At 37.9% G+C, this 26,652-nt stretch overlaps 1 protein-coding gene across 8 annotated transcripts in view; it reads right to left on the bottom strand.

Annotated features, from left to right (window-relative positions):
• KDM4C (lysine demethylase 4C) overlaps positions 1–26,652 on the bottom strand; it is a 290,549-nt gene that overhangs the window by 88,249 nt on the left and 175,648 nt on the right. The window contains exon 18 of one of the 8 annotated variants that reach the window (XM_042013240.1): positions 18,333–18,369. The exons of the other annotated variants lie outside the window; for them this stretch is intronic. Within the exon in view, the coding sequence (XP_041869174.1) occupies positions 18,352–18,369 (18 nt within the window). The 3' untranslated portion in view covers positions 18,333–18,351. Of the gene's footprint in view, positions 1–18,332; positions 18,370–26,652 lie in introns of those variants that run through there. 8 annotated transcript variants of the gene reach the window in all.

Here is a 26,652-nt window from a genome sequence, read left to right on the forward strand (position 1 = left end):
CACTGCCCCACCTGATTTCAACAGCTGATGGGGATGGTAATAGAATATACTGCAACCCAGGACATCTTGTCAATTTCCTCTATATCCTTTTGCCCTGGAGAGACTGGATATAAAGACTTTTGTGATCTAGAGCTGAAAATGAATGACTATTAAGTAGAGACAAGTTTAGTTATCAGAAATCAGGCAAACATATATTCTGAACAAAATCACTGAAGTTTTGTTTTTTGTTCTAGAAAGTGCATTCTGAGATCCTGGTGATAAGTTCCACAAAACCAGTTGAAGCTTCTTGGAAATCTTCACTACCATGACTAGCATTTCCAGTGCCAGAAAGCATGACTCTATATGAACTACTGTGCTACTCCAGGCAATTTTGAGCCTAGTCTGCATCAGTTTGATTAGTTTTGTTTTATTGCACTGAGATGGACAAAAGAAATGGTGCACTTTCATGTCTACTTATATATATATTTACAACAGTACACTCTGCACACTGAACTAAGAGTTTAAAAAGTGGTTTGCAAATGAGTTCCAGACACTTCTTAGCTTCTTTCATTTTGTTTGACATACTTCTGAAAGAGCACATTCAAAGTCATGATTCCCTGTACCATTTCCAGAGTTGTTTCTTAGCTAATTTTTATCTGTCACTTAACTGTTTTCACTACTTGAGGTCATCTCAACCTGAACCTGTTTCACTCTATAAGCACAGCCATAAGACCTTTTAAACTTGAGAAGATCTCTGCTTTTACTGAAGTTCCTCTTTCCACATTACTTCTCTATCAACTATCAACAGCAATGAGAAAAAAAATAATAATAATCTTCTTTTGATTTAATGACCTCTGTAATTTATCAGAGACACAAAAACCTCAAAAGTATCAGTTGAACAAAAAGTGAAGACCTAAGTAAATCTTCTAAGAACTTTTAAACTCAAAATAGATGACATTTTTCAATGGTACATGACCTTATTCTGAATAAGCAATCTTGTCCTCTCAATTGTCAATAAAAATAAAATAAATATGACTGCATATGTGCAACAGTCTTTTATCTACTCTTTATGTACAAATTAACAGTTTGAGTGGCTTATTTGTCTTCAGCCAGGTTTTTCACAATTGACCTTCTTTTCTTTCCTTCAATACCCCTGAGGCCCCCAAAAGATGGTAGAATACATAAGAAGATGTATGAAAATATAATGTATTGAAGCTCTATACTCGGTGACTACCAAGACTACTGAAGTAGTAAATATCTAATCAAGTTCTCTCACTTAAATTGATATATCATACAGTAACCAAAAGCAAGCAATAAAAGCCTAGCTAGTTCAAGAAACGGTCAATAATTTAAAAATATTGGAGGTGGGGAGAGGTATGTATGTTCTATGTTTATGCAAAGTTCAGTAGAATTTAATACAGTCTGCTCTCAGTGTTTAAGTAATTTCTATGTATGGTCAAGATTGTTCATAATTCTAATAGTCTTTCTATGACCTGTGGATTTTACAGTATTAACTACCAAAAAACAGAGATTCAAAAAGTGTAATAATGTGGTTATTGTAGTTCCCATTAGTGAAAACATGACAGCATGTATTTCAGTGCTCTCACTAAAGCCATTTAAATTTCAGAACTGTAGAAATATCAAGTTTAGAATGAATATGATTCATCTTGCATTGGCTGGGCATTATTTCTGTTCCTTCTGCTTGCTGGAGACAAATTATACAGCTTGTCCATGATTAGGTACAATTTCTCCACATTAATTTTTGCTGATTTTTCAATTCAGCAAACATGAGAAAAAACTAAGATGTAGCAAATACATCCAGTAAAACTGCATATAACTTTTACAGCAGGAATTAAGACAGAATAATTTCTCACTGAAAAAACAAACAAACAAATACCAGAAGTAATGAGCACTATAGAATTTAAATACTTTTGGGGGGTTTTATTCTCTTATTTTTCCAAGCTGCATGGGGAAGGAAATGCATGGAATTGCATACTACTACGTTATCACTCATTATGAAATGATAATTAAAACTCTTCATACTTAGTTTAGCACTCACAGACATTTATTGCAATGGAATCAGACTGCTCACTTGGTAAGAGAAGAGGATTTGTTCAAGAAAAGACATGTTTTACTAAATATTTTGGAAGAGACAGCAGGCAGAAGAGAGGTTCCTAAATGCAACTTGGAAAGTTCTTAGGTGCTAACTGATTGAACTCCAGGCAAAGAAAGCAGCACATGTATCCTGTCAACAACAAGCAACGAAGCAGCAGCTGCCTTTTAGCAGTGAGGCAAGTGTTAGAGCAGGCATGTGAACTGTGATTCTTGAAACATGACATTGTGAATGTGCATTGCCTCATGACTTTTCCAATGTGAGTTTTTCAATAAATTAACACATCTGAAACCTGACCCAGGACACTTGAGTTTAGCATGACAGAAAGATCTTCATCAGGGCAGACTGCTGACCACAACATAGATTCATTCAATCACACAATTTCATGAGGTCTCTTCTGCTCACACTGACATTGCCCTAGCACTTATTATTAATGTGTAAGGCAAAATAATCAGGCCTTCATGTAATAAGCATGTACAACCTGAAACACTTGATTTTTCCACAGCGCATGCTTTAAACCACATACCAGATAAATTAATTTTTTTTTAAAAATCCACACAGAAAGCTTGTTTGAAGTGTGGAACTTCAACAAGAGCACCATAATTACTATTTTCAAGCACTTGTCAATATGCAGAAACATAATAACTGATGATTAATATGACAAGTATGGCAAAGAATAACTGACCTGTGCTTAAAGCTAGGACGAAGTGAAAGATACTGAAAGATAAGATCAAAACTACCAGATAAAAATGGATAACTATGACACGTTCCTTACAGGTGCTTATTACCAGGAGTACAGACCCCAGAGGTCTTCAGGAACACCTCTAAGGCAAAAACTCAGTTTTCACATCCCTCCAGAGCCAAGCACTGAAATAAAAAGAATCTCTAAGTTTTAAAGAGTAACTCTAGAGAATTTAGTCACCTAGTCATATTGCCCAAAGTTTGTTAATTAGAGAATCTGAAAATGCACACTCACCTACTTTCAACCTATCTGTTTTAATCTGCAATATTTCCATATTCCCTGCAAGTCTAATGCAAGACCCCAGGTGTCCATCTTTAACGCAGTGAGCCAGTGCATCTGCTCAAATGCATAATGCTGTTTTCCACCACAGTGAATTTCCAGCAAAACATCTTTTCATGAAAACAGAATGCTTTGAAAAAATATTGAAATAAAAGCAACATGCTGCTTTTGCTTTGGCAGAGCTGAGAATATTTTAAGTATCTATTGTATTTTCATGTCTTTTGATATGCTGCCTTCATTAATGAATAAAAATTTCATACTTTTTCTGCCCACACATTCAATTTTTTTCCCAGAAAAATATTTTCAAACTTAGACTCATGTGTCCCTGTAAATCTCCCCTGAAAATCAAAAAGGAGAATTTAAAAGTTCCGACATTTGATAAATCCATCTGTTTTTCTTGATATGAATTCTGTACATTTTCTATTCCACAGAGAGCAACTGATGGATTTCACTGATTGATAGACATAGCTTACTCAGAATGCAGTAAGACATAAATGTATTAATATAAACTTTTTTTACAAGGATGATACAGCTGTTTCCAGGAGAAAATGCACATAACAACTCACCCTAAATCCTGTTTTTCCAGTTATTTAGTACATAGGCCTAAACAGAGGATGTTACAAGTCCTCTTATAGTCTGTGCTTATGCAGGTCCTTATAAAACAAAGGAGTAAGAGAGACATCACAAATCCAATTTTGTTGCAAATTGTAAGTAGCTGCAAAACACACTTGGACATTGAGTTTAGAAGTATACACCTTTTTCAGGTTTAGACACAACCTGTGACAATTCAAGGCTCCTTTTTGTTATAGCAGTTTAAACACAAGTTTTCACAATAATCAGAATTATTTTTAGAATATAAAACAAAATCCAAGAATTATCTTTTGAACTTGTCAACAATTTTAAAAAGCCGGTTACAGATAACTCTGTAAAAAGACTTTAAATATTTATTAACAGCTGAGAAAACAGGTCAGGCCTGCACTATTTTATCTTTTGACAACCTCCTTCTTGACAATATTTTCTGTAGCATGTGGCATATTGCTTTTGAAAATTAAAATGGCTGTTTCAGGTTGAACCATGCTCTTTTTTGCACATCCAAGAACAGGAAAAAATTTCACAACACCCAAGAAAGTGAATATAATTGTCCCAAAAGATGTTTATTACTTCGTGAAATCTTTCCATTCATTGAAAGAAATGAAGCTTGTGTTGTGTTTTACTACAACTACATAAACATGTTGTAAGTTCTGTTACTGTTAGCTGGGCAGTAGCTATCTGGGACATACCTTACAGGGACATGCATATTTCTAGTCTTTTTCTAGAGTAATTGCTTTCTCTTTAGTGTGTTCAGAAGTACATCCCAACTGCTAATTATGGAGTAAGACTGATACTGTTCCTCAGCCCAGAAAAAAGTACAATTCCCCCATACTCCTTTTAGGAAGATATTGTCGGGGTTTAACCCTGGCTGGCAACTTAGCACAAAGCAGCCACTCGCTGACTCCTCTCTACTCCCCAGTGGGACTGGGGAGAAGAATCAGAAAAAAAGGCAAAACACATGGGGTTCAGATAAGAACATTTAACAATTGAAACAAAGTAAAATATAATGATACTAATAATACTAATGAGGATAATAACAACAATAATAACAATGGTAATGAAAAGGAGAGAGAGAGCGAGCGAGAGAAATACAAAACCAAAGAAAAACAAGTGATGTACAAGACAGTTTCTTACCACCCACTGACTGATGCCAAACTGCGAGCAGCCCCAGTTCCAGGTAACTCTCCCAGTTTATATACTGAGCATGACATACAGTATTAATAGCCCTTTAGCCAGTTCAGGTCACCTGCCCTGGCCATGCTCCCTCACAGCTTCTTGTGTACTTCCACAACTGCTACGGGACACAAAAAAGTCCTATCGATATTATGTTCATACTAAATCCAAAACACAGCACTGCTTCGGCTACTAGAAAGAAAATGAACTCTGTTCCAGCTGAAATCAGGACAGATATAAAACAATGAAAGAACACAGATTTATTTGTGAAGAACACTACATGCAATGATTTTCAACTAAAGCAATTAACACCTACAGAAAACTTTCAGTTGTGCTTTGCAAAGATAAATGTCTTAACAATCAATGGCAACCAACAAGTTCACCCACATACCTAATAGCTACATAATCATACAGGTACAATGAAAGAGATGTGTCAATTCAAGGACCAGTAGTTGAAAGAGGAAGGCTTTTATCTTTTCACAATTTCTCAGTTAATCAGTAAGGAGAAAGTATTAAATTACTCCTACCTGTTGATTTGCTGTAGCATGTAGCTTGGCAAGGCAAAACGAGGGAAGGACCTGGCTAAGGTAGGGAATCATTGTCCTACTCCTCCTTGAGAGAGTGAGTTTCTAAGTTACATTTGAGGGCAGCACACACTTCAGCACTGCTACAGTTAGTACATTTCCTCCCTCCAACAGCAGGCACACAGTAGACCAAGGTAACACTTACCTCAGGTTTACCACCTGAGGAGGAAAGGACTAAGAAACTACACCTCTCCATGGCTGGGTCAGAGTTACAGGGTAGATGATTGTAAAGCTGTTTGTTTCAGTTACTGCTGAGGTCTTATTTCCCACCCTATGACAAGCCATTCGATCACAACTCCCTTCCTGATTCCCCTCTTTCTCTTTTTCTTCCCTTCAAAATATTAAAGATACACCTACTGTAAGTTACATCTTTCAAGATGCATTAAGTATTTGACACAACATGATACTGACATAAAAGATTTCTGTTATAATGCAAATTACCCCCCTATTTGAATGTACTACAGTTTGAGGAGCAAGGCTATTCAAAATTGGCTCTGCATTGATTTAAAGTGCTACTGATTTGTAACATGAATTTCAGGAAAGCAGACTTTTGTACCACTGTGCCCCCCATAACTGAAGTTTATTTTTTATGTTTGGATGGTGAGATAGCAGCAAAGCTGTTCCTAAGAATTGGTGCAATAGGCTAAAACAGAATATTTTTTCTGCTTTATCATTATGAAATGTATGAAATTTGTTTAAATTATATAAAAGACAATTCTTAGAGAAATCAAATAGCATTTTCTCACAGTGCTACCTTTAAAAACACTATCTTAATTCTATTCTAAAATCATGGTATTGTAGCACCTCATAGGATGTGAAATATATGTGCCTTAAGAGATCTCAGATTTAATAATAGGATAATTTTTATTACTAGTGATTGCTAGTGATTTTGACTCATGCCTAAGTTCCTAATTAGCACACTCTAACAGAACTAGAAGATAGAAATATTTCCAATAATACTGTGATAAAGAAAAAATGCAAAATATAGCCATTAATATTTATAATATTTTTTTAAAGGATTGGATATATTCCATGACTGGAAAAAACAATCTACCTTTTTATTTTCTTATCACAAATATGAAATTCAAAAGCTTCTTAAAATAAAGGAAGAATTTCACTATCGATTTTTTGGAAAAAAGCTCAGCAGCAACTGTAAGGAATAACAGCACAGTAAAAATTGAGTAAGCATGTGAATGGAATATAAACCGTATGTAAAGAGGTTCATGATCTTTGAAGTGCTAAACGCTACTGTTTCAAAGATCAGGGCTCCTAAAGGTTTTAGATAGTACATTTTTACTATCTGCATAAATAAAGAAATAGCGACTGGGCAACTGAAAAAAAACCCAAAATATAACAACTTGAAGACAAAAAGCTGCCATGGATAAAATACATATTATATCCATATGATGCTATTGAAAATCATGAAAAAGACATTTTGAAATGGAGTAACCGAACTTCAATATCGAAAGCATTCATCTTTAAAAAGCTATAAAAACATGGACAGGGAACTTTCAGATGTTAGGATTACGCTATATACTCAGGAACCAACTAACAACTTGTACATTCCATGATTCAGCTATGAGTGTCAGCATTATGGGACACGAGTCATGGTAACTTGGTTCTGCAAGACTTCTGGCTCTGTGGCATGAGGTTTTCTGCTGCCCTTGTGTCATTTTGGCTGAAGTACTTATTTGCGTTATAATACCAACAGTATAAGAAATTTATAGACATTTAAATGAGCAACTTTTCCATTATGCCTTTCCCCCAGGACATAGCAATGAAGCCTTTCTTAGAGAACATCCAAAGTTTATTCTTCAATATATAGAATTTTTAATGATAGTGCTCATCCAGGCTTTTACATTTTATAGAGGAAATATGATTGTGGCAAAGGTCTTTTAGCATCTTTTTCATATCAACATAGCTTTTTAGTATTTTCTGCTTCCAGGGTGGCATGTCTGCTATGCTCATCATGAAGATGCCTGAAAGCTAAGAAATGGATGTCTCTTGAGGTCAAAATTTAAAAAGGTTATTCCTAGCTGATGTGAGTCAAATTGTTAGTAAAAAAAATACTCTTTCCAAATAACTTTTAAAGACAATTTTACAACACATACGTTGTGTAGCATTTTGAAGGTAAATGCTCTGTGATAATGGCAGTGTTTCCAGTAACACCAGTATGGATATATGTTCTGTGTTTTACTCATGGTATGTTTTCTCTTTCTTATTTGAAACTATTTTTTCCTGTTACTTTTCCTTCTATTTTGTTGGGTTACTTTACAAATATACAATTAACAATTATATAAAACTGACAAGACTGTACAAATAATGAAATTCCATGGACTACACTGCAGTAACTGAGTGTGAAACACTGTTCTGTGACCATTACTAAAATGCAGGTGCATTGCAGGAAATGTAGTTTGCTTCAAGTTGAATGTTTCATTTGACAAATAGAATGGTCAGCAAATCTTATTTTTCTTACTAAGTCAAAAATATATTATAGAATCAGAGAATATTCTGAGTTGGAAGGGACCCTTGAGGATCATTCAGTCCAACTCCTGGCCCTGTGCAGGATACCCTAAGAATCACAGCATGTGCCTGAGAGGCATGAGCCTCTGTCAGGCTGGTGCTGTGACCTCTTCTCTGGGGAGCCTGTTCCAGTGCCCAACCACCCATTGGGTGAAGAACCTTTTCCTGATACCCAGCCTAAACCTCCCCAGCTTGATGCCATTCCTTTGGGTCCGGTCACTGGTTACTAGATATATTTTTCTAAAAATAAATAATGTTCTGCAAATCCATCATCTGAGTTTCAAGTAAGTCAGAAGTCAGCAGCCTCAGTTTACAGAAAGCAATTAAGCTTTTTGTCCTCATCTGCTAATTGAAGCTGCATGGCATGATAATTCTCTTGGGTAATTATGAAATCTTAAGTACAAAAATTATCTACAGTTATAATAGGTTTCCCTCATAATTCAGTAAGATAGGTTGCACAAATTCTTGAAGCTTAAAAATTCTTCTGCATAATCTCTGCAGATTGCAGATTCAATTCCATTGCAAGAACAAGAAAGTATAGGGATGTTCAGGATTTCACACAGCAGAAGAAAAAAAAATCCAGATAATTTAGCATTAGGATGCAGATTATTTAAAAAATAGAAAATAGATTTAGAAGCATTCTGTAACAACTCTTGTAAAGCTTTATTACACATCTCATTCTATTTCCTGGCTGGCTGTGAAGGACTGCCAGGTTTTCATTTGGATTCCAGCTGTATCCGGTGTTGATTTACATCATTAAGCATAGTTTTGTCTTCTAGACAAAAGGCATGCAATTCTTAAGAATTATTCTCTTAATTCCCAGCAAATGCAACACAGCTATTATTCAACCAAATTATACTTATTGTCATGGAGGTTTTGAAGATATCTTAGAGCTGCACAGAACTCAAACACACAGAACTGCATACCTCTCCAGTGACAGTCTCTACCATAATTGTCTTTTACATATCTGAAGAGATATTTTGTCAGAGTAATAACCGGAATGTGACTGCTGCCTCACAGTTTACTTCACTGTGTATATCAGTTTCAAAGTACAGTACTTTTTGGATTTGCTTAAGCACTAAGAAGCTTTGAATAGACCCTGTCCTCAGTGGGTCAGGTGATTGTAGCGAAGCAGCAACAGGCAACAGGAACTGAACTGTAGAGCAGCCTAGTCAGGGCTGAACAGAGATCAACTTTTGTGTGATTCTTCTTCAGACTAGGTTGATCTCTGTTTTCTTCATTGATTTTTTTCCTAAATGTTTTACATTTAAATGTTACACATAGAAGGTTCTCCCTTTTTTACCAATGAGTTTTAAGGATTGCAAGAATTTTATGAATCTGGGAAGACTTTACTGTGCAAAATTGAAATTGCTGCAAACAGGAATCTCCATTTATTAGAATAATGATAATTTATACATAGATGGATATATATAAATCACTAATTGAATTATATTAGCAGATTATTTTTTGCTTTCTATTCAGTTTCAAGACACAAATAGCATAATTATACCAGCTTTCAAGAGAGTGAGAGAAATGTAAGGAAAAAAAAGAAAGTTTATTTTCTGGTAAGTTTTAGTCATTTATTATCATTTCTAAACCAAAAACCCAGTATTGAATTAAACAAAATGTAGTGCCTATGTGTCACCTAAGGTACAATTTTCCATCCTTGTTTTTTTTCCTTTTAAGTCACTGACTTGAGATATTTCATTTATAATATAAACCGAACTAACTTCTTAGAATACTATTAAATGCTCATTTTTAATTTCATTCTGCATGTACAGATGATTACCTCCTATAATTCTACTCCTGCTCTAAAGAAGCAATGCCCCCTATGTCCTTCAGTCCCAAATAAGCACGAATACAGGTCCTTAGAGCACAAAAATTTTCATAGATTCTTCAGAAAAGCTAGAGAAATTAGTAATTCCAAAAATTTTATATTTGCTTTTAGTAAGGAGGAGGTTCTCCAGAAAAGATTTCACAAAATGCAGATTTCCAAAAAGATTTCACTCTTTTGCCCCACTGTACCTAATAGACTACCAATGCAGCTTTTGAGATGAGATACAACTGCCAATGTGTTATGCATTGATTTAAAAGAAAAAAAAAAATCAGACTCACTCTATTTTGAACACTTAGAGGTTTTGTCATTAAATATGGGTCAAAAATCACTAAACACATCAACAAGTGACACTCATTAAAACAAATCACACAAAATGGCACTTATAGATAACACGATGTGACAGTACTACTGCTTTCATAAATAAAGAATGAAAATTAAACTTTCACAGTAAAATATTTCACTAGGCTAGATAGCAAAGTTTGACATGGTTAATTCATCACTGAAGGAATCAGACAAAGCTCAGTCTGCTGTAGTAAGGAAGTTCATTATTTCATTAAAATTGCACTGTAGCTAGGACTCCAACATTCCTTTTATTAAAAATAATCATCAAGAAGTTGAACGGTAATTGTTAACCTCCTACACTAGAATTTGTTCTCCCATATAAATGAAGACTGAAAAGAAAAAAGCAGTCATGGTCAATAAAACTGCATTGGTCTCACTGTGTACAGAAAGCAGAAGGATAGATTCAAAGAGTAGTTTCCAATTTGTTCAGTAATCCAGAGCAGCAAAAGTGCTCTAAAAAGTACTAATCAACCTATTGCAATCACAACTAAAACTACAGGAAGGGTCAGTTTTAATGTTCTGGATCAATTCTCTTTTGATTGCCTTTGGACTATGCTTTATGACTTCATTGCCACACAGAAGAGCAGTAACAGGTAATAGTCCAAAGGCTGTACCAGGCTAGAAAGTTTCCTAGTGATGTCCTTAACCCAGACCCAAGAAAGGCAGCTAATTTTGCAAAGAGGAAGGCTGATCCAGCACAGGGGACTTTCTGTTACCCTCAGAAGAGAGCCACCTACAACCATAACCTGTCTTTTCTTCCTCATGAAGATGGTCTTGATATGAGGTAGGCCTTTCTGACCTTGGAAACACCACTGCTTTAAACAGACCATCATTACCTCATCAACTGACTGAGTTTCCACAGCCAGAGACTCATACCGAGGGACCATGGCATCTAAAAAGGCAAAGTGGGCAAGAAGGAGGTTTGCCTGTCACCCCAACCATACGCTTGCCTCCATTAACTCTTTTTAAGTTACTGCCTTCTGTCTGGTAGTGGGAAGATACAGGAACCCCTTGATCTTGTAGTTTGTTTCTGGTAGCTTTTCCTGTTTCTGTCTCAGACTCCCTAATGGTCCTTAACCTTTTTTACATCCTCCCGAAGCTCTGACACCAGACTGAGCAGATACGTGCTTGGTCACACCTCACACCACAGCTGTCGCTTCTGCCAGCCGCTTACTGGGCACAGGCCCTGCAATGCTCCAGGGAAAATACTGAAAAACAAAGTTCAGCAAGAAGGAGTGCATGCATTTACTATAGTTCACCAGGGACAAACTTAGGAACCAGAACACCAAAGTAGCTGGGGGTACCACTCCAAGAGAGACATACAACAAAAGATGGCATGACATGGAAGTGTAAACATACTCTGTTGAAAACAATGCAGCTTATGAGATCTCCTAAGACAAAGGAATGACTCAAAATGATGACTCAAAGCTGAACTTTGCTTCATTAACTCTACACAAACTCTTTGCTGCAGGCTGTCTTGAGAAGGAGAAGGAAGCAAATGAGGCCTCCTACAGGCACCATGAAGCAGCCTCAACATCACAGGCCCTGGTTCTTTTGGGGGACTTTAACTACCCTGACATCTGCTGCAGAACCAGCACAGTGAAACACAAACAGCCCAGGAGGTTCCAGGAAAGCACTGATGACAATTTCCTGACACAGGCAGTGGAGAATCCCACAGGGAATGGTGTGCCGCTCAACTCATACTAACAAACAGGGAAGGCCTTGCTGGAGGTGTGCAGTGTGGAATTCAGTACCTCATCCTCAGCAGGATGAGGGGAAAGCAGGGCAGTAAGTTTACAACCATGGACTTCAGGAGAGCTAACTTTAGCTTCTTCAGGAATCTTCTTGGAAGAAGTCCACAGGAGCAGGCCCTGCAAGGCAAAGGGGTCCAAGAGAGTTGGTTGATTGATATTCAAGGATCACTTCCTCCAGGCTCAAGAATGATGCTTCCAAATGTGCAAGAAATCAGGCAAAGGGGAAAAGAAAACTGATGGATAAATAAAGAACTCCTGTCATTATCAAGGGTAACCAGAAGATACACAGGAGCTGGAAGCAGGGTCAGGTCACTTGGAACAAATTTAGAGAGGTTGTCAGAGTAAGTACAAATGAGACAAGAAAAACAAAGAACCATGTGGAATTAAATCTGGACAAAGACGTCAAGGATAACAAAAGTGGATTTTTCAAACACATCAATACAAAAGGAAAACAATGCATGAAGTGGGCCCACTGCTAAATGGTGGGCCTGTTGCTAAATGAACTGCCTGGAGCAATCCTGTGCAAGGTGTTCAAGGGTGACCCTGCTTGAGCAGGTTGGACCAGATTACCCACTGCATTCCCTTCCAACCTGACCCATTCTGTAATTCTGTGTTTCTCTAACTCCAAAAAACATATTATTTTTCACGCCCTCACATATGCTTATGTCTAAAGTCAATCAAACTCCACCTAAACATGAAATTACAACAACTGTAACTTTACCTTTTCCCCTCCCTCAGAAAAATCCATTGTAAGTGTAGCATAAGTGGAGATGGATGACAGGAGATTCCACCTTTGTAATCTGGGATGATCCAACAGCTATACCTATCTCCTCCCCCATAGGGATGCCTACTGGGTAAGACTCGAATAGCTCTACAGTCTGCTTCAGGAATTCAGAAAGCAAGCTTGTGTTTGTGATCATACTTTTAACACTATACAGCCATCTCAAAATTCAATGTATTTGTTGTTGACTCTATTATTCATATTCTAGGTATTCATGTGTGCTTGTGCAGACAGTGTATTTATCACCATCAATCCAATAAGAACTTGCATTTCTGCTGCTCAGTAAACTGCACTATTTTGCACCTGGCCATGAGAGTTACTGAATGTGACTGCACTTCTAAGTCCTGCCATGAAAGTTCACGGGGCATGACCAGGCGTACCGTGTATCACACTATTTGTAAATCCATAATCATGGTAGTTCTCATTGAACCCAACCACTTACAGTGTCACTTGGCACATTTATGTTGCTTAGTGTTTAATTTGCCATCACTTAGTATCTAAGCCTAGCAGCTCCCAGTCCCTCTGGTATCAGAGGAACAGCTATAATGCAAGGGAGTTTATCTTCTGCCAAATTTAACACAACAGAAGAATCTGCCTTACTCTTAATGCAACACATGCACCCTGAGATCTAAATGGCTGCAAGTTCTTGGGAACTTACTCTGGGTAGCTACATCAGTTCTGGTTAGTGCAGAAGACATAGCTTTCTGCCAGGTGGATGACTGTTGGAGTTTTAAGAGTTCTCCTAGGTTTTTTTCTGTTAAAGGAATTTTCCCCCATACTGTTGCTAGGGAAACAAATGGCCAGGCCCTTAAGAAGAACAAAAGACCTGGCTGTTCTTTTTGTTTCACCTGGGGGTGTGGGCAGTTCCGTCTTGGAGTCCAGAGAGAGAGGAAGCTGTTTTTTCTACAGCTGCTTTTCTTTCTGCTGGAGAAACACTGAGATCCCAAGCCCGCCTTCCCTGCCCCACTGGAGGCCAGGCCATGGCCGCCCTGCCCCGCCACCACTTCGAGCCTTCGCTGCGTTGTAGCCGTGCCTGCCCTCCCTGCCCAGACCTCCGGGGGGTTCCCTGTTTGGATACATCGCGTCTGCCACCCGGGATTTGTGCTCCTCCCTGCCGTTCCAGCCTGCCATTCCAGCCTGCTGTTCCCAAGGCTCCAGCCGGACACCAGGATCAGCTGCCCAGGGGTTTGTGAAGCCTTTGTCCCATCCCTTCCCGGGATCCCAGGCCGCCATTGCCGCGTGCTCCCCGAGCTCGCTCCGGAGCGCCCCCTGCAGCCGCGGGGGAACCATCGCACCTGCCCTGCTCACCGGGAGCCGCCAGCGCCCCTGCCGGCTGCGAGCGGAACTGCACCCGAGGGGAAAGGGCCCGACAGCCGAGAGGGCTGGGGCTGGGTTTGTGTTTGTTTGCTGTTACTGCCATAATTATTGTTGTTTGTTTGCTTGTTATACACATATAGATATATAATAGTAAAGAACTGTTCTTCCTATTTTCCACATCTTTGCCTGAAAGCCCTGTGATTTCAAAATTATATTAACTCAGAGGGAAGGGGGTTGCATCTGCCATTCCAAGGGAGGCTTCTGCCTTCCTTAGCAGACACACCTGTCTTTCAAACCAAGACAATGACACAGCATAACAGCTCCTAGGAGGATGAGGACCACCAACTGAACTTACCGTCTGAACTGATATGGTGTCAACACCATTACTATGCATCCCTCTGCATTAACTGCTGCGCCATTCCCTGGTAACTTGCACTTCCCAGGCTGTTTTGTAGATGTATGGAGGTGGCCGCAATTCATGTGGCAATGCCCAGACCTTGTCTCTCCTGAGAGCTGCCAGATCCATGTGGGTCTCTCTATGCTCTGGCATTTCCCTGCCTCAGAAAACCCTGCTGGGTACCAAGATCTGCTGCTCCACTGCGGACCTGGTCAGCTTTGGAGAAGCTTGCCTTGGCAACTGGTTTATCAAACACTGTAATAAGACTTTTTAACAAAACCCACAAACTACCGCTTTGGTTATTTAGAGTTGTTCTCTCTTCAAGTTTACTGTTTAAGATGTGCCATTTAGCAGATATTTGAAAAGTTTGAAGCTTTCTTTTTAGATTAGAAGAAATTTCATTGCAAATTAAGTACAGAAGCCAGATAATTCACCAAAAGCTCTAAGTGCTGCATTCCCAACCTTCCCTAAGTTACAAGCTGTGATCTGCTGTGGAGAATTATATTTCACCCTCCTAATTATTTTAGCATAAAGATCTACCAAGGAATTGCAATACATATAGAAATATTCTGTGCTTTATAACCTTGCCACAAAATAAACAAATCCTACTGTCTACACATATACTAAAAGAGGAAAAGACTGTATAATGCTACTCTGATTTTAAAAATATTAACTTATTTTTATATTCACACAGGTGGTTAGTCTAGAAAATACTTTGATTTATATAGTTTATTCTTCAATCCCCTTATTCTTAAAATTTCACTGAATTAGGCTGTTTTGATCACCATTGTGAATTCCTTCTTCATAGTTAAATATGTGGATCTGTAAAACTGTTTGGTCTATTTAGCAACATCACCTCTTTTTGCTTTTGAGGGATCTCAGGATTATGCAATGAAGTATTCTGACTTTCCAATCAAATCTTAAGGAAAGCAGGAAAATTTTAAATCTAAGAGAAGTTTTATCTAAGAAATCTAAATAATACCAAGAAGTTCCTATGAAACAGAAATCAGTGACATAGAAACACAATAAAAAACAATTCTCGAATGTGACACCTACTGAAAACTGTCATTTTGATAATTTCTAAATGAAAGACATGAACCTTCTAATCACAAAAAATAAAAGAAACCAAAATTAAGCTAAATGTTTCAATTTTTTTAAAAGCCTGAAAAGAAGTGAGGTTGAGTTTTAATTTAAACTAAGTATTTCTGTTTCCTTTAAAAATAATCCCCTATTTCCATGAAGCACTACATTTTTGCATAACATAAAACCCTATATACAGCTCTAAAGAAAATCCCAGGCTTTTAAGAACTGTTTCCATTTTCAGTTAAAACACTAATCAAAAAAAACATTAGGTGAGATGTTGGTAAGCTCTCAAACATGTCTAAAAGTACATTATGGGCATTCCTTACTCCTTAAAGTCATTCCTACAGAATACCTGCACAAGTTTAATTTCTTTTGACCCCAAGTACTTCCTTGACCAAGGGTCGGCACTGTCACCTAAGCTCAGCTCCATAAACCTGTGCATAGTGAAAATTTTCACAATGAACCTGTTAGCACAGAAGACAGTTTTTATAGGACCAGCTTATTCACGCAAGAATTAGGGTCACCTCCTATCCTAAACACTTTCCACTCTCAGGGAAAGCATATACTGTCAAAATTTGTTGCCCAGATTGAGTTGATAAAAACAAGAGGGGAGAAGAGGGGGGAGGGGAAAGGGGGGGAGGGGAGAGGAAGGGAGGGGAGGGAGAAGGGGGAAGTTGAGGGAAGGGAAGAGGAAGGGGAAGGGGAAGGGGAAGGCGAAGGGGAAGGGGAAGGCGAAGGGGAAGGGAAAGGGGAAGGGAAAGGGGAAGGGAAAGGGGAAGGGGAAGGGATACTACAACAACATACTCAGAATTTTCACCCCTCAGAGGATAGATAAAGTAGTATGTGGATATCCTTCATTTCAGAACTGTTTGAGAGGCTCTTGATTGGTAGAGAACTACATCAAAGATCTACATGCAAACAAAAGGTAATACAAGAACTCAGCCTAGTTTTAATATAAAATCATCTTACTGATATGGAAGGGACTTTCCAATACCTTTGAGCCACCTGGAACATAATGGTTACCATATTTACACAAAATTCATCACCAGCCCATGAAAACTTCAAAGCAATGGCTATGTAATATACCATAGAGGGTTATCGTTATGCAATAGCAAAATGACAAAATGCAGAGCAAAAGAAGTGGGTGATTTCTTCAATGGTTTTTCAGTTGACAGTCATCAACATACAGGCAACTATATGATGCATAATAAAATCTTTAGGACCCAAAAAGTGTGGTTTATATACCTAGATTAAGTTAAGTGGGTGATCACATGCACCAGGTAAAGAAAAATGTTATTGAGAGATTAAAAAACAAAGAAGGCTTTTATGGTGTCATCAGTACACAGTGCTCCCTAAGTCTGAATTTCAAACAGCTAGACAAATACAGCAAGCCAAGAAGATCCCCTATGACATCCCCATTTTACCACTTCTACTACTGTTCTCATAGTGACAGTGGAAAATCAAATGTACTGCACATAGATGTTATTCATTAACATGTATTTAGTTCTATTAACAAAACTAAGTAATACTTGAAAATGTTATGATGATAATTTAAGAATAAAAACATTTCTGGTACAGCTACTTTATTCGCAGATTTTGCTGTATTGAAGAAAGTGAAAAATTTAGAAACTAAATCATTCAAAAATTATGGCTCTGGCCACCCCAAATAAACTACATGGACTGTACTCATGCCTCTCAGTGTACTTCTGTTATGCATCTTTCTTTTGCTTAGATATAGTGTTCACTTGCACTTTGAAGTTTTCTCTTGTCTCTCAAACAATAATCACTAAGGTCAAAAATATTTAGCCTTCGGCTGCTTTGCTTACAAAGTGCTCTACAGTTCAAGTTTCTATATTGAGTGATAGATCAATCCCTGCCTTCTGATCTAAAACAAGAGGAAAATCAGTTTGCAACATCAACCCTCCTTTCCTATGGATCAGACACATTGGAAGTCTACCAAGTTTCATCCATAATCCCATCCCACTGACTGCTCACTAACCATTTCATCACACTCAGGTTGACAAGGACTTTGATCTTAATTTTCCTCTTTTAAAGTAATCTGATAGCAAGGGATAAACATCCAGTATATCTTCCTTATGTCTATGTTGCCTACTTGCTCTTGTAATCTCTATGCTTTCATTTTGTCCCACTTATTTTGAAAATCATGATGAAAAAGGGCTGAATCACATATATCTGGCAATACTGGAACAAATGTTTGTAATTTACAAGAAGCTGTCTAGGACAGCAAAAAGCTCTGAATTATACAAATATTTGGTAAGCAAGTACTCCTCTGATGCCTGCTTGTATGCTAGTCACAACTACTCTGCTGTATAAACAAGGAAATCACCCAAACAGACTGAAAGACAGCACCCAAATAACTAAACTGCAGTTTCCTGTATTAAGAAAGATATAACTTCAAGAAAGACATTGAGGAGCTGGAGCAAGTCCAGAACAAAGCTGGTGAAGTATCCAGAGAGTAAGTCCAATGAGGAGCGGCTGAGGGAGCTGAGGTTGTTCAGCCTGGAGAAAAAGAGGCTCAGGGGGGATCTTATCACTTTCCACAACTCCCTGAAAGAAGGCTGTAGCCAAGTGAGGGTCAGCCTCTTCTCCCACATAATTAGCAACAGCACAAGATAATACAGCCTCAAGCTGCTCCAGGGGAGGTTCAGGTTGAACAACAGAATTAATTTTTTCATGGTAATGGTTGTTAAACGTTGGAACGTACAGCCCAGTGAGGTTACAATACCTGGAGGTGTTTAAGGAAAGACTGGATGCAGCACTCAGTGCCATGGTCTGGTTCACAAGATAGTGTTTGCTGAAGGGTTGGACTCAATGATCTCAGACGTCTTTTCCAACCTAAATAATTCTGTGACTCTGTAAGGGATGGCAGACACATTCAGCAAACCTTCATCTCCTAAGTTTTCCACTAACTTAACAAACCACACCCAGTAGAGAGCTGCAAATTCTCAATTTCTATTTAAAAGCTATCCAATTTCTACTTGCTATAATGAGATAATTTTTACCATGACTAGTTAAAGAACTAGATGGGATTACTGCAAACAGAAAATTCCTAAGGGAAAAAGACACATGACAGTTATCTCAAAGGCAGCTTTCATAATGACCACAGATTTTTTCAGATAGATGGGGTGTGTTGAAACTATGACAAACTGGAAAGTGCACAGGCATTATTAACAGTTCTGAATATGCTACATCTACACTGCAAACTGTGTTATAACAGTGAAAATACCCAGCCAGCAGGTATCAGTTATAAAAATCAACCACCTCACACAAGGATAGAAATACTCTTCCATGATGGTCAAAAAACAAAAGGCTCACAACCAAAAGGACATCTGCAATATAAGTCAAGCCTTCTTAGTCAGAAATCTGGAATTTCTCCAAAATCATCTAAGTGCTGCCCTACTGCGAGACTGTAATTCCTCTATCATCAAGGAATTAATTTTTAATATTGTAGAAGAAAACCAACAAGCTATAGACCAGACGGTTAGCTGAATATCAGATAGTATCAGGTAACATGAATTTTTCTGCTGTGTGTTCCACTCTCTTTCTCCAGCCATCATTTCTATGGAGAACATGTTGCTTTAACATTGAAAGATAACATAGATGGCTACCTTCCTGTTAAGGGGATGACCAACATGAGACACCATATTAAAGACTAAAGCTCCTGTATATTATCTCTTCCTCAGGATAAGAGATTCTTTAAAACAAAGTTTGTGTCTGGAATGGCTTCTTTATTTACAGTCAAGTTGATGTGAACTTGCTCAAAGAACATAATGTCCTACTATTGCTCTGATGTGCAAAAAAGCAGAGGAATATCTAATTTTTCAAATCCAGGATATTTTCTACATTCTCTGCTTGTGTTCCTATGCCCTTGTATCTGCCCAGTTTCATCAAGTTAAGTTTTCTGAACTAATGAACTTAACATATTAATTACTCATTTTATGAGCTCCATGACAATCTATGTATGATTTTATTACAGAACCTATGGACACAGCCCCTTCTCTGCTGAAAAAAGCAGAGAGTAACACTGACTCTACACCAAGAGAATTTTCTGTCATAATGTCACTCTCTAAATTCTCCAGGCTACTGGAGAAATTGGAAGATGATGGAGGCTGCAGTGCCATCCTTACAATGCTGACATTGCTTTAAGACTTATATTTGTCAGACTTGGACAGTGTAGTCTCTCAGCTTGCCAAGTGCCCTGCTGCGATAAGGTGCAAGGAATAAATAAGCTGCTTAAGTTCAGAGCTGACAAGACAGATGCAACGCTTGCTGGTAATGAAAACAACACACAGCCATTCCTGAAGGCCACACGGTTAAACATGCTGGATGTGCCTAGCAAATGATCTCACACGTACAGAGAAAATATGCCACTGCTCCAGAAACAAAATGCTGTTCTCGTCATTTGAAGCACTTAACACACTCATCTCTAGTGCAAACTGTGGTGGCTGTCTAAGAAACCATACTTTCTTCTGGTAACAGTGGGATCCCAAACAAAACAGCAGCATGAAATAAATTGAATGTTAAAAAAGCTACAGTGTAAAAAAAGGCAGGATGAATCACTAGTCTCTAAAAGAATGTGCTATTTTTCCACTAATAAAACTTCATCTAAAGCTGATACCTTATCCTTTTTCTTGGAAACTGCATATATAGAAAGCTCCCAGAGAGCTACTTCAGCTTATGGAAAAAAAGCTAAAGAAAGGTAGCAGCTCAGCCATCATTTTTTCTCTTTAAAATGAACATTAACTTGAGTTACTTTAAATCCCCGGAATTTGCTGTGCAAATCAACTTACTACTTTCTTCAGCAGCTCCTTACAAATATTATTTCAAATAGCAGTCAGCTTCCTCAAGGAAAACCAGTATCTCTTCATGTAGACAGGCTCTCAAACATATAACCTGAACTGGACCTTTTTCCTTTCAGGGAACAGGTCTCACAGTAATGTTCCAAGGATCACCACACAAATGCCTTGCGGCAGAGGACTTAAAGTGAGGAAAACAACAGGAAAAAATTAGTTTGAAGTACTAAAAATCCAAATTTAACCACTGAAAGCTAAAAATTCACACTGAACTGGGTTTTGTACTATTTCCAATTAGGTACAAGCAATTAATTAATCAATTACTCATCATTCTGTCCTCAAAACACATCAAATCTATGAAATGGCATGTAACATAAGTAACAATCAGAAGGAGCTAGAAGTGACTGTGCAGATGGAAAGCTATGATCTAACCACAAACACTGAAACTTGGTGGGACAAATCATGTGACTGGAACACTCCAATTGATAGCTACAGACTGTTCAGAAGGGACAGGCAAGGAAGGAGGGGCAGGCAATTTGCCCTCTATGGACTGATTGCACAAACCTGTCTTTGAAAAACAGCAATGAACAGGTCAAGAGCTTGTGATCGAAAATCAGAGGCCAAACCAACAAAGGAAACCTCACGGTTTGTGTTTATTACCAGCCACCCAACTGAGGGGAGCCTGCTGACAAAACCTTCTTACTTCACCTGCAGGAAGCATCACTCTGGCAGGTTCTGATCCAGCTGCAAGGACTTGTCAGGACAGTCACCCTGACATCTGCTGGAAAAGCAGCTCGGCAAGATGTAAGCAGTCCAGGAGACTCTTGGAGAGCATCAAGGATAATTTCTTAACCCAGGTGACAGAGAAGTGTTACTGCATCTGTTGCTTACTGACACAGATTAACTAAAAGGTGAGGTCAGGACCAGTGGCAGCCTGGGCTGAAGTGATCATGCCCCGGTGGAATTCATGATCTCAAGCATTATGGGCCAAAGAAAGGTTAAAGTCAGTACCCTGAATTTTAGGAGCCTGAGCTTTAGTTATTTAAGGAATTACTGCATGGGACCCTCTGGAAAACTGCACTCAGGGAAAAAGGAGCAGAATAGAACTGTCAGATCTTTAAGGACATTTTTCTTAGAGCCCAAGAGCTCTCAAGTTCCACCAGTGAGCATTCAGGCAACGAAGGCAGGAGACCAGCATGGCTCAGCAAATACCCTGGCCAAAGTGAAACACAAGAAGGAAAAGCATAGGACATGGAATCAGGGACAGGTATCCTGGGAAGAAAAGAGAAGTGCTATCTGGTGTAGAGACAGGATTGGGAAAGCTAAGGTATAACTGGAGCTGAATTTGGCAAGGGATACAAAGAATAGTAACAATGGCTTCTACAGGCATGTTGGTCAGATACAGAAGATTAAAGAAAGTGTGAAGTACTCGATAATTTTGTTTGCCTTGGTGTTCATCAGTAATCACTCTTCCCATATCTCTGAAGTCCCTGAACCTCAAGACAGGAACTGGGGAATTGCAGTCATTCCAAGTGTAAGAGCAGATCAGGTTCAAGACCATCTGGGGAACCTGAACATACACAAGTCTATGTGACCCAGTGAGATGCATCCCAGTGTCCTGATGAAATTGGCTGCTGTAGTTGCTAAGACATTCTTCATCACATCTGAAAAGTCATGGCAGTCAGATAAAGTGCCCACTGACTGCAGGAAAGGGAATATTGCACCATTTTTAAAATGTGTATTTATAACAGAAATTTTTTTTCCATAATCTTGCATCACCTTTGTGTCCAGGTAAGGTATTTTTAACTGGAGCATCACTGCAATAATTACCAGCTGGATTTATGACACCATAAAGTTGTATTATAAAATCTTCCAGAAATTTACCTTTTTATTTTATGTAAGGCTAAAGCAGTTTTGAATAAATTTTGCTGTGCTACTGACTACATAAACATTATACACATTTAAAAAAACCCCAACAGTTTCCGAGACACATCAGTGTCACCTCATTACAGTTTTATTCCTTGGCAGTCCCTGCTGTTTCATGCCCTCCAGAATCCCTGAACAGTTTGAGTTGGAAGGGATCTTTAAAGACCAAGTTTCAGCCCCACTGCCACTAGACCAGGTTGCTCAAAACCCCATACAACCTGACCTTGAACACTTCCAATGATGAGGCATCCACAAGTTCTGTGGGCAGCCTGCTCCAGCATTATACCAATTCCATTGTAAGAAAAAAGGTCTTCCCTGTATCCCATCTAACTCTACCTTCCTTCAGCATAAAACACTTGCTGGTTGTTCCATCACTGCAGGTCCTAGTAAAAAAAAAATCTTTCCCTGTCTTTCTTAGAAGTTCCTTTTAAGTACTAAAAGGCCTCAGTAAGTTTTCATCAGAGCTTTCTCTTCTCCAGGCTGAAAAGCTTCAGCCTTCTCAGCCTGCCTTCATAGCAGAGGTGCTCCAGCCCTTTGATCATTTTTGTCTTGGACCCAGTTTAACAGGTTATTTTTTCTTGTGCTGGGAACCCCAGAGCTGGATGGTAACTCCAGCTGGGAGTACTCTCACAAAAGTGGAACAGAGGGGCAAAATCCCCTCTCTTGACCTGCTGGCCATGCTGCTTTTCATGCAGCCTAGGATGCACTTGGCTTGCTGGCTTTTTGGGTTGTAAGTGCACATTGATGGCCTGTGTACAGTTTTTCATTCCCTGTACTCCCAAGTCATTCTCCGCAGGGCTGCTCTCAACCTATTCATACATCAGCCTGTAATTGATATTTGAGATTGTCCCTAGCCCGACAGAGATGTGATACAAAATAATGGAAGAACTTTTCAGTTTTAAATTTACATTTAAAAATATGATATGTATTCAATCACTATACAAACAAAAAACATGCACATAACTTGTGCATGTAATGATCAGAGATAAATTTACCTGGATTATGGTGTCTGCAAATTCTTTTCTTACAGATACAAATCTGGTGCCAGTTTTCTTTCTCCCAGATTTCTAAATTCTGCATACACTGGACACATTTAATCCTTGACAGTTACTACACTTACATCTGCAGACATGTTTATGTCTCTTTCTGCTCATGTCTTCAGACACTATTTATAGTTATGCATTTCTAACATTTGCCATATCTTTCATAAGACCTGATAGTACTGTACCACTGCAAGATACAAATTTGACAGTTTGCAATAGGATCTGCACATTGTAGCAAATTATTCTGACAGTAAGTACTATACAGCCAGCAAACTATATTCTTTTAATATACTTACTAAAAATCTCATGAACACTGTGACTAAATCATATACAGTAAATTCTATTTTGTACATTATGGCAATGAGTCACTATGTTTTTAATAAATTTTATATTGCAGTTAGCAACTATTGCATTACTTTTAGTTTAACATTTTTAAAATCAAGCATACTACTAAAAGCTATTTCATTAACAGTTTAAAAACAATTTGCAAATATCTTAAAATCTGGCTCAAGATTTCTGTCTATTTTGGTCCCACTGCCTGTGAATGTGCGCAATGATCTAGTTAATGTGTGATTGCATGTATGGCATAATGATTCTACTCAATGGTCCTTCCAGCAATATTTTTGGAAACACTGAAAGTAATCAATACTTCTTTTTATTACCAGAAACAGATAGCAACAGTGGTATACATCACTGCAAGTGCTTCTTTACTTTTTCACAAACACAGCTGCAATAGTTCTACTACCTCACTGTAGTTTAACAAATTAATTACATTACAAATTAGAACAGAGAAGATGAGCAGTGTCCTCAAATGTCTTTAATCCTTTTTAATCATTAAAACAGAATGACAGGCAGGAGAATATGTGCCCATTCTTTTAAAAGCTCATACAAATTTTTGCTTTTATTCCATTCTTCAGTGCCATACCACTGAGAAACCTCTGTATTTTTAGAATTGATGTACCTTTCAATACTATAATCTTTGGCTTTCAAGCCACTATTATTTGCCTTCAGGTGCAAATTTTAAAGTGTACAGCCTTCTAAAAAGCCTTTATGGCTTCAGCCAGATACTGAAAGGCTTGTAGATCAGTCATCATCACACTGTAGATTTCTTTTCAAAATAATGTTCTTCACTCAGAGTACACTTGTGGTTATACTCGGTTCACTTGTCAAATACAAATCTGAGGTCATCAAAAGCTTGAGGGCAACTTCAGCTATTCCAAAACTCATTTTCTACCTCTATTTTGTTGGAGAAATAGTATTTCAAATATAAAAATAATAGGAAACTCTAAAGATAGAGAAACAAAGGCATTGTATGTGCATGTTTCAGTACAGCATTGCAGTCACTGCCTATAACAACAAAGTCAATCCAATACCCAAGCATTTGAAAACATAAAAAATACCAAAAGGAAATAATGTATTTCACTATCAAGTTGATATATACTCTATTATAAACACGATTTTAGAGTTGGCATCTCAAAATACATAGGTCTAGGAACAGATGCTAATGATTCTATTTAAATATTTCTGTTGTAACAGATGAAACATTTAAACACTCTTATTTACAAGGTTTACATTCATTAAAAGTCATGTACCTGGCAAGGGTGAATGACACTAGGCTCAATATTCCTGTTGGCTTGAATTCCTTGGCCATATACTAGCAAAGGCTTTTATTTAATTCTAGTTTTAAGTCCTACGTTTTATTAAAACAGAAAAACAGACAAGGGAGAACTTTCTTTCAAAGGCTGATTTGATATTTGAGAGGTCAGTCTGAATTTTTCATCTCCAGAGACTTTTTCATGCAGCTATAATTCATATTTATAATTAGAGCTGAGTAATTAACACTTTTGAAAACAGAGACTATCTAGGTACTTGGGGAAAAGCTTTTCCCTTCCCAAAGCAAAATTGAGTTTTATCATTGACTTTGACACACAAAGAAATCCAGTTTGTTTTCTCTGACCCAAAGCCCCGTACACATAAATAGTCAAGGAAAATGGAATTTTAAAAGCATAAGCACACACCAAGCTTCTCTTGGACACTTAAAGACAAATGGAACAAGGCAAAAATAAAATAAATAAAGCTAAACTCAGCTAGAAATCTAAGCTTTGTCTGCTTTGGGTAAACTGTTAGATACTGTTTAACAGCATTGGGATGGAAGCTGACACCACACTCATTCACAGCATGAATTCTTCTACAAATGACATACTTTTTCCAACTGGTCATCAGCTAAAACTCTGCATTTACATTTAGACAAATTTCGTGGGGTGCCCCTGCATCCCATCACTTCTCAGCAACATTGCCTCTCTTTTATCTGCTCCTAACATTTTCACTGTGATTAAAAGCACTTAAGTGAGCATTTGTGTAGTTCCTATTTTCACAGTAGCTCATGTCTGCTGTTAAATGTGGAGACCACTGGAACAGAAAGCAGCTGAACTATGTGTCCACAAAACAGCTAGCATACTGTAGTTTATGCAAAATATTGGTTTATAATGTGTGATATGGTAAGGTACATCCCTTCAGCCATTTCATTTTAGAACCTGTACTTAAATGTCCATATTCAATTTCTTTCTTTCCTAGCTCAGTAATTACAAATTATCATTTCATGTGGCTATTTGAACTCAAGGTGTCTGATGGATGTGACCATCATAAAAAGAAGAAAGAAGCCTGACCCTCTGACAAAAGGAGACCAGGACAATCTCATTTCTGCATTCACATATATTTGAGGAAAAAAAAAAAAGAAGAGAAAAGGTATATTCACAGATATAACATAGAGAAACTACAGGCTACAGCATCTCTGTGGCATGGTCTCCACACTGAGGTTGCCTAGGAGGCCTTTTGTATTCACATGAGAAGTCAGCTAAAGTCCAACAATATCATGGGTTTACACCCCTAAAATAGAAGTGATTTCACCATAGTGTACCACATTCTTTGTTTCCCCTATGGAAACCACAGCAGCCAAATCTTCTATTTATTTTATCCACTTGCATTAAGGAAGAATTTTCCAAAGTTTTAATTTTTAATGAAAATTTCAATGTCATGTAAGTTCTAACAATGATGGTACATGACACATAACCTACTGAAAATGCTAGAGAAATACGAAAACATGTTGGCAAGATATAACAACCCCATGATTTGCAAACATTAAACAGTTGAATAAAATAATTTTAAGCTATGAACTACTATTAGTATGATACAACTACTGAGTTTTACTCCGGAAGGAATGAGTATATCTTGAATATTTAATAACAGAAAGACAGGAAACACACTGATTTCAACCCAAAATTTCTAGTGAATTGAAACTATATAACAGCAAGCACTACACCAACTAGCAAAGCAATAAAAAAACAGCCTACTAACATGTTCATGTTTGCACAGAT

This window comes from Corvus kubaryi, unplaced genomic scaffold, assembly GCF_017639235.1.
Source record: "Corvus kubaryi isolate FWS band 111438036 unplaced genomic scaffold, C.kubaryi_AGA036_p1.0 split1-37296, whole genome shotgun sequence".
Classification (NCBI taxonomy): Eukaryota; Metazoa; Chordata; class Aves; order Passeriformes; family Corvidae; genus Corvus; species Corvus kubaryi.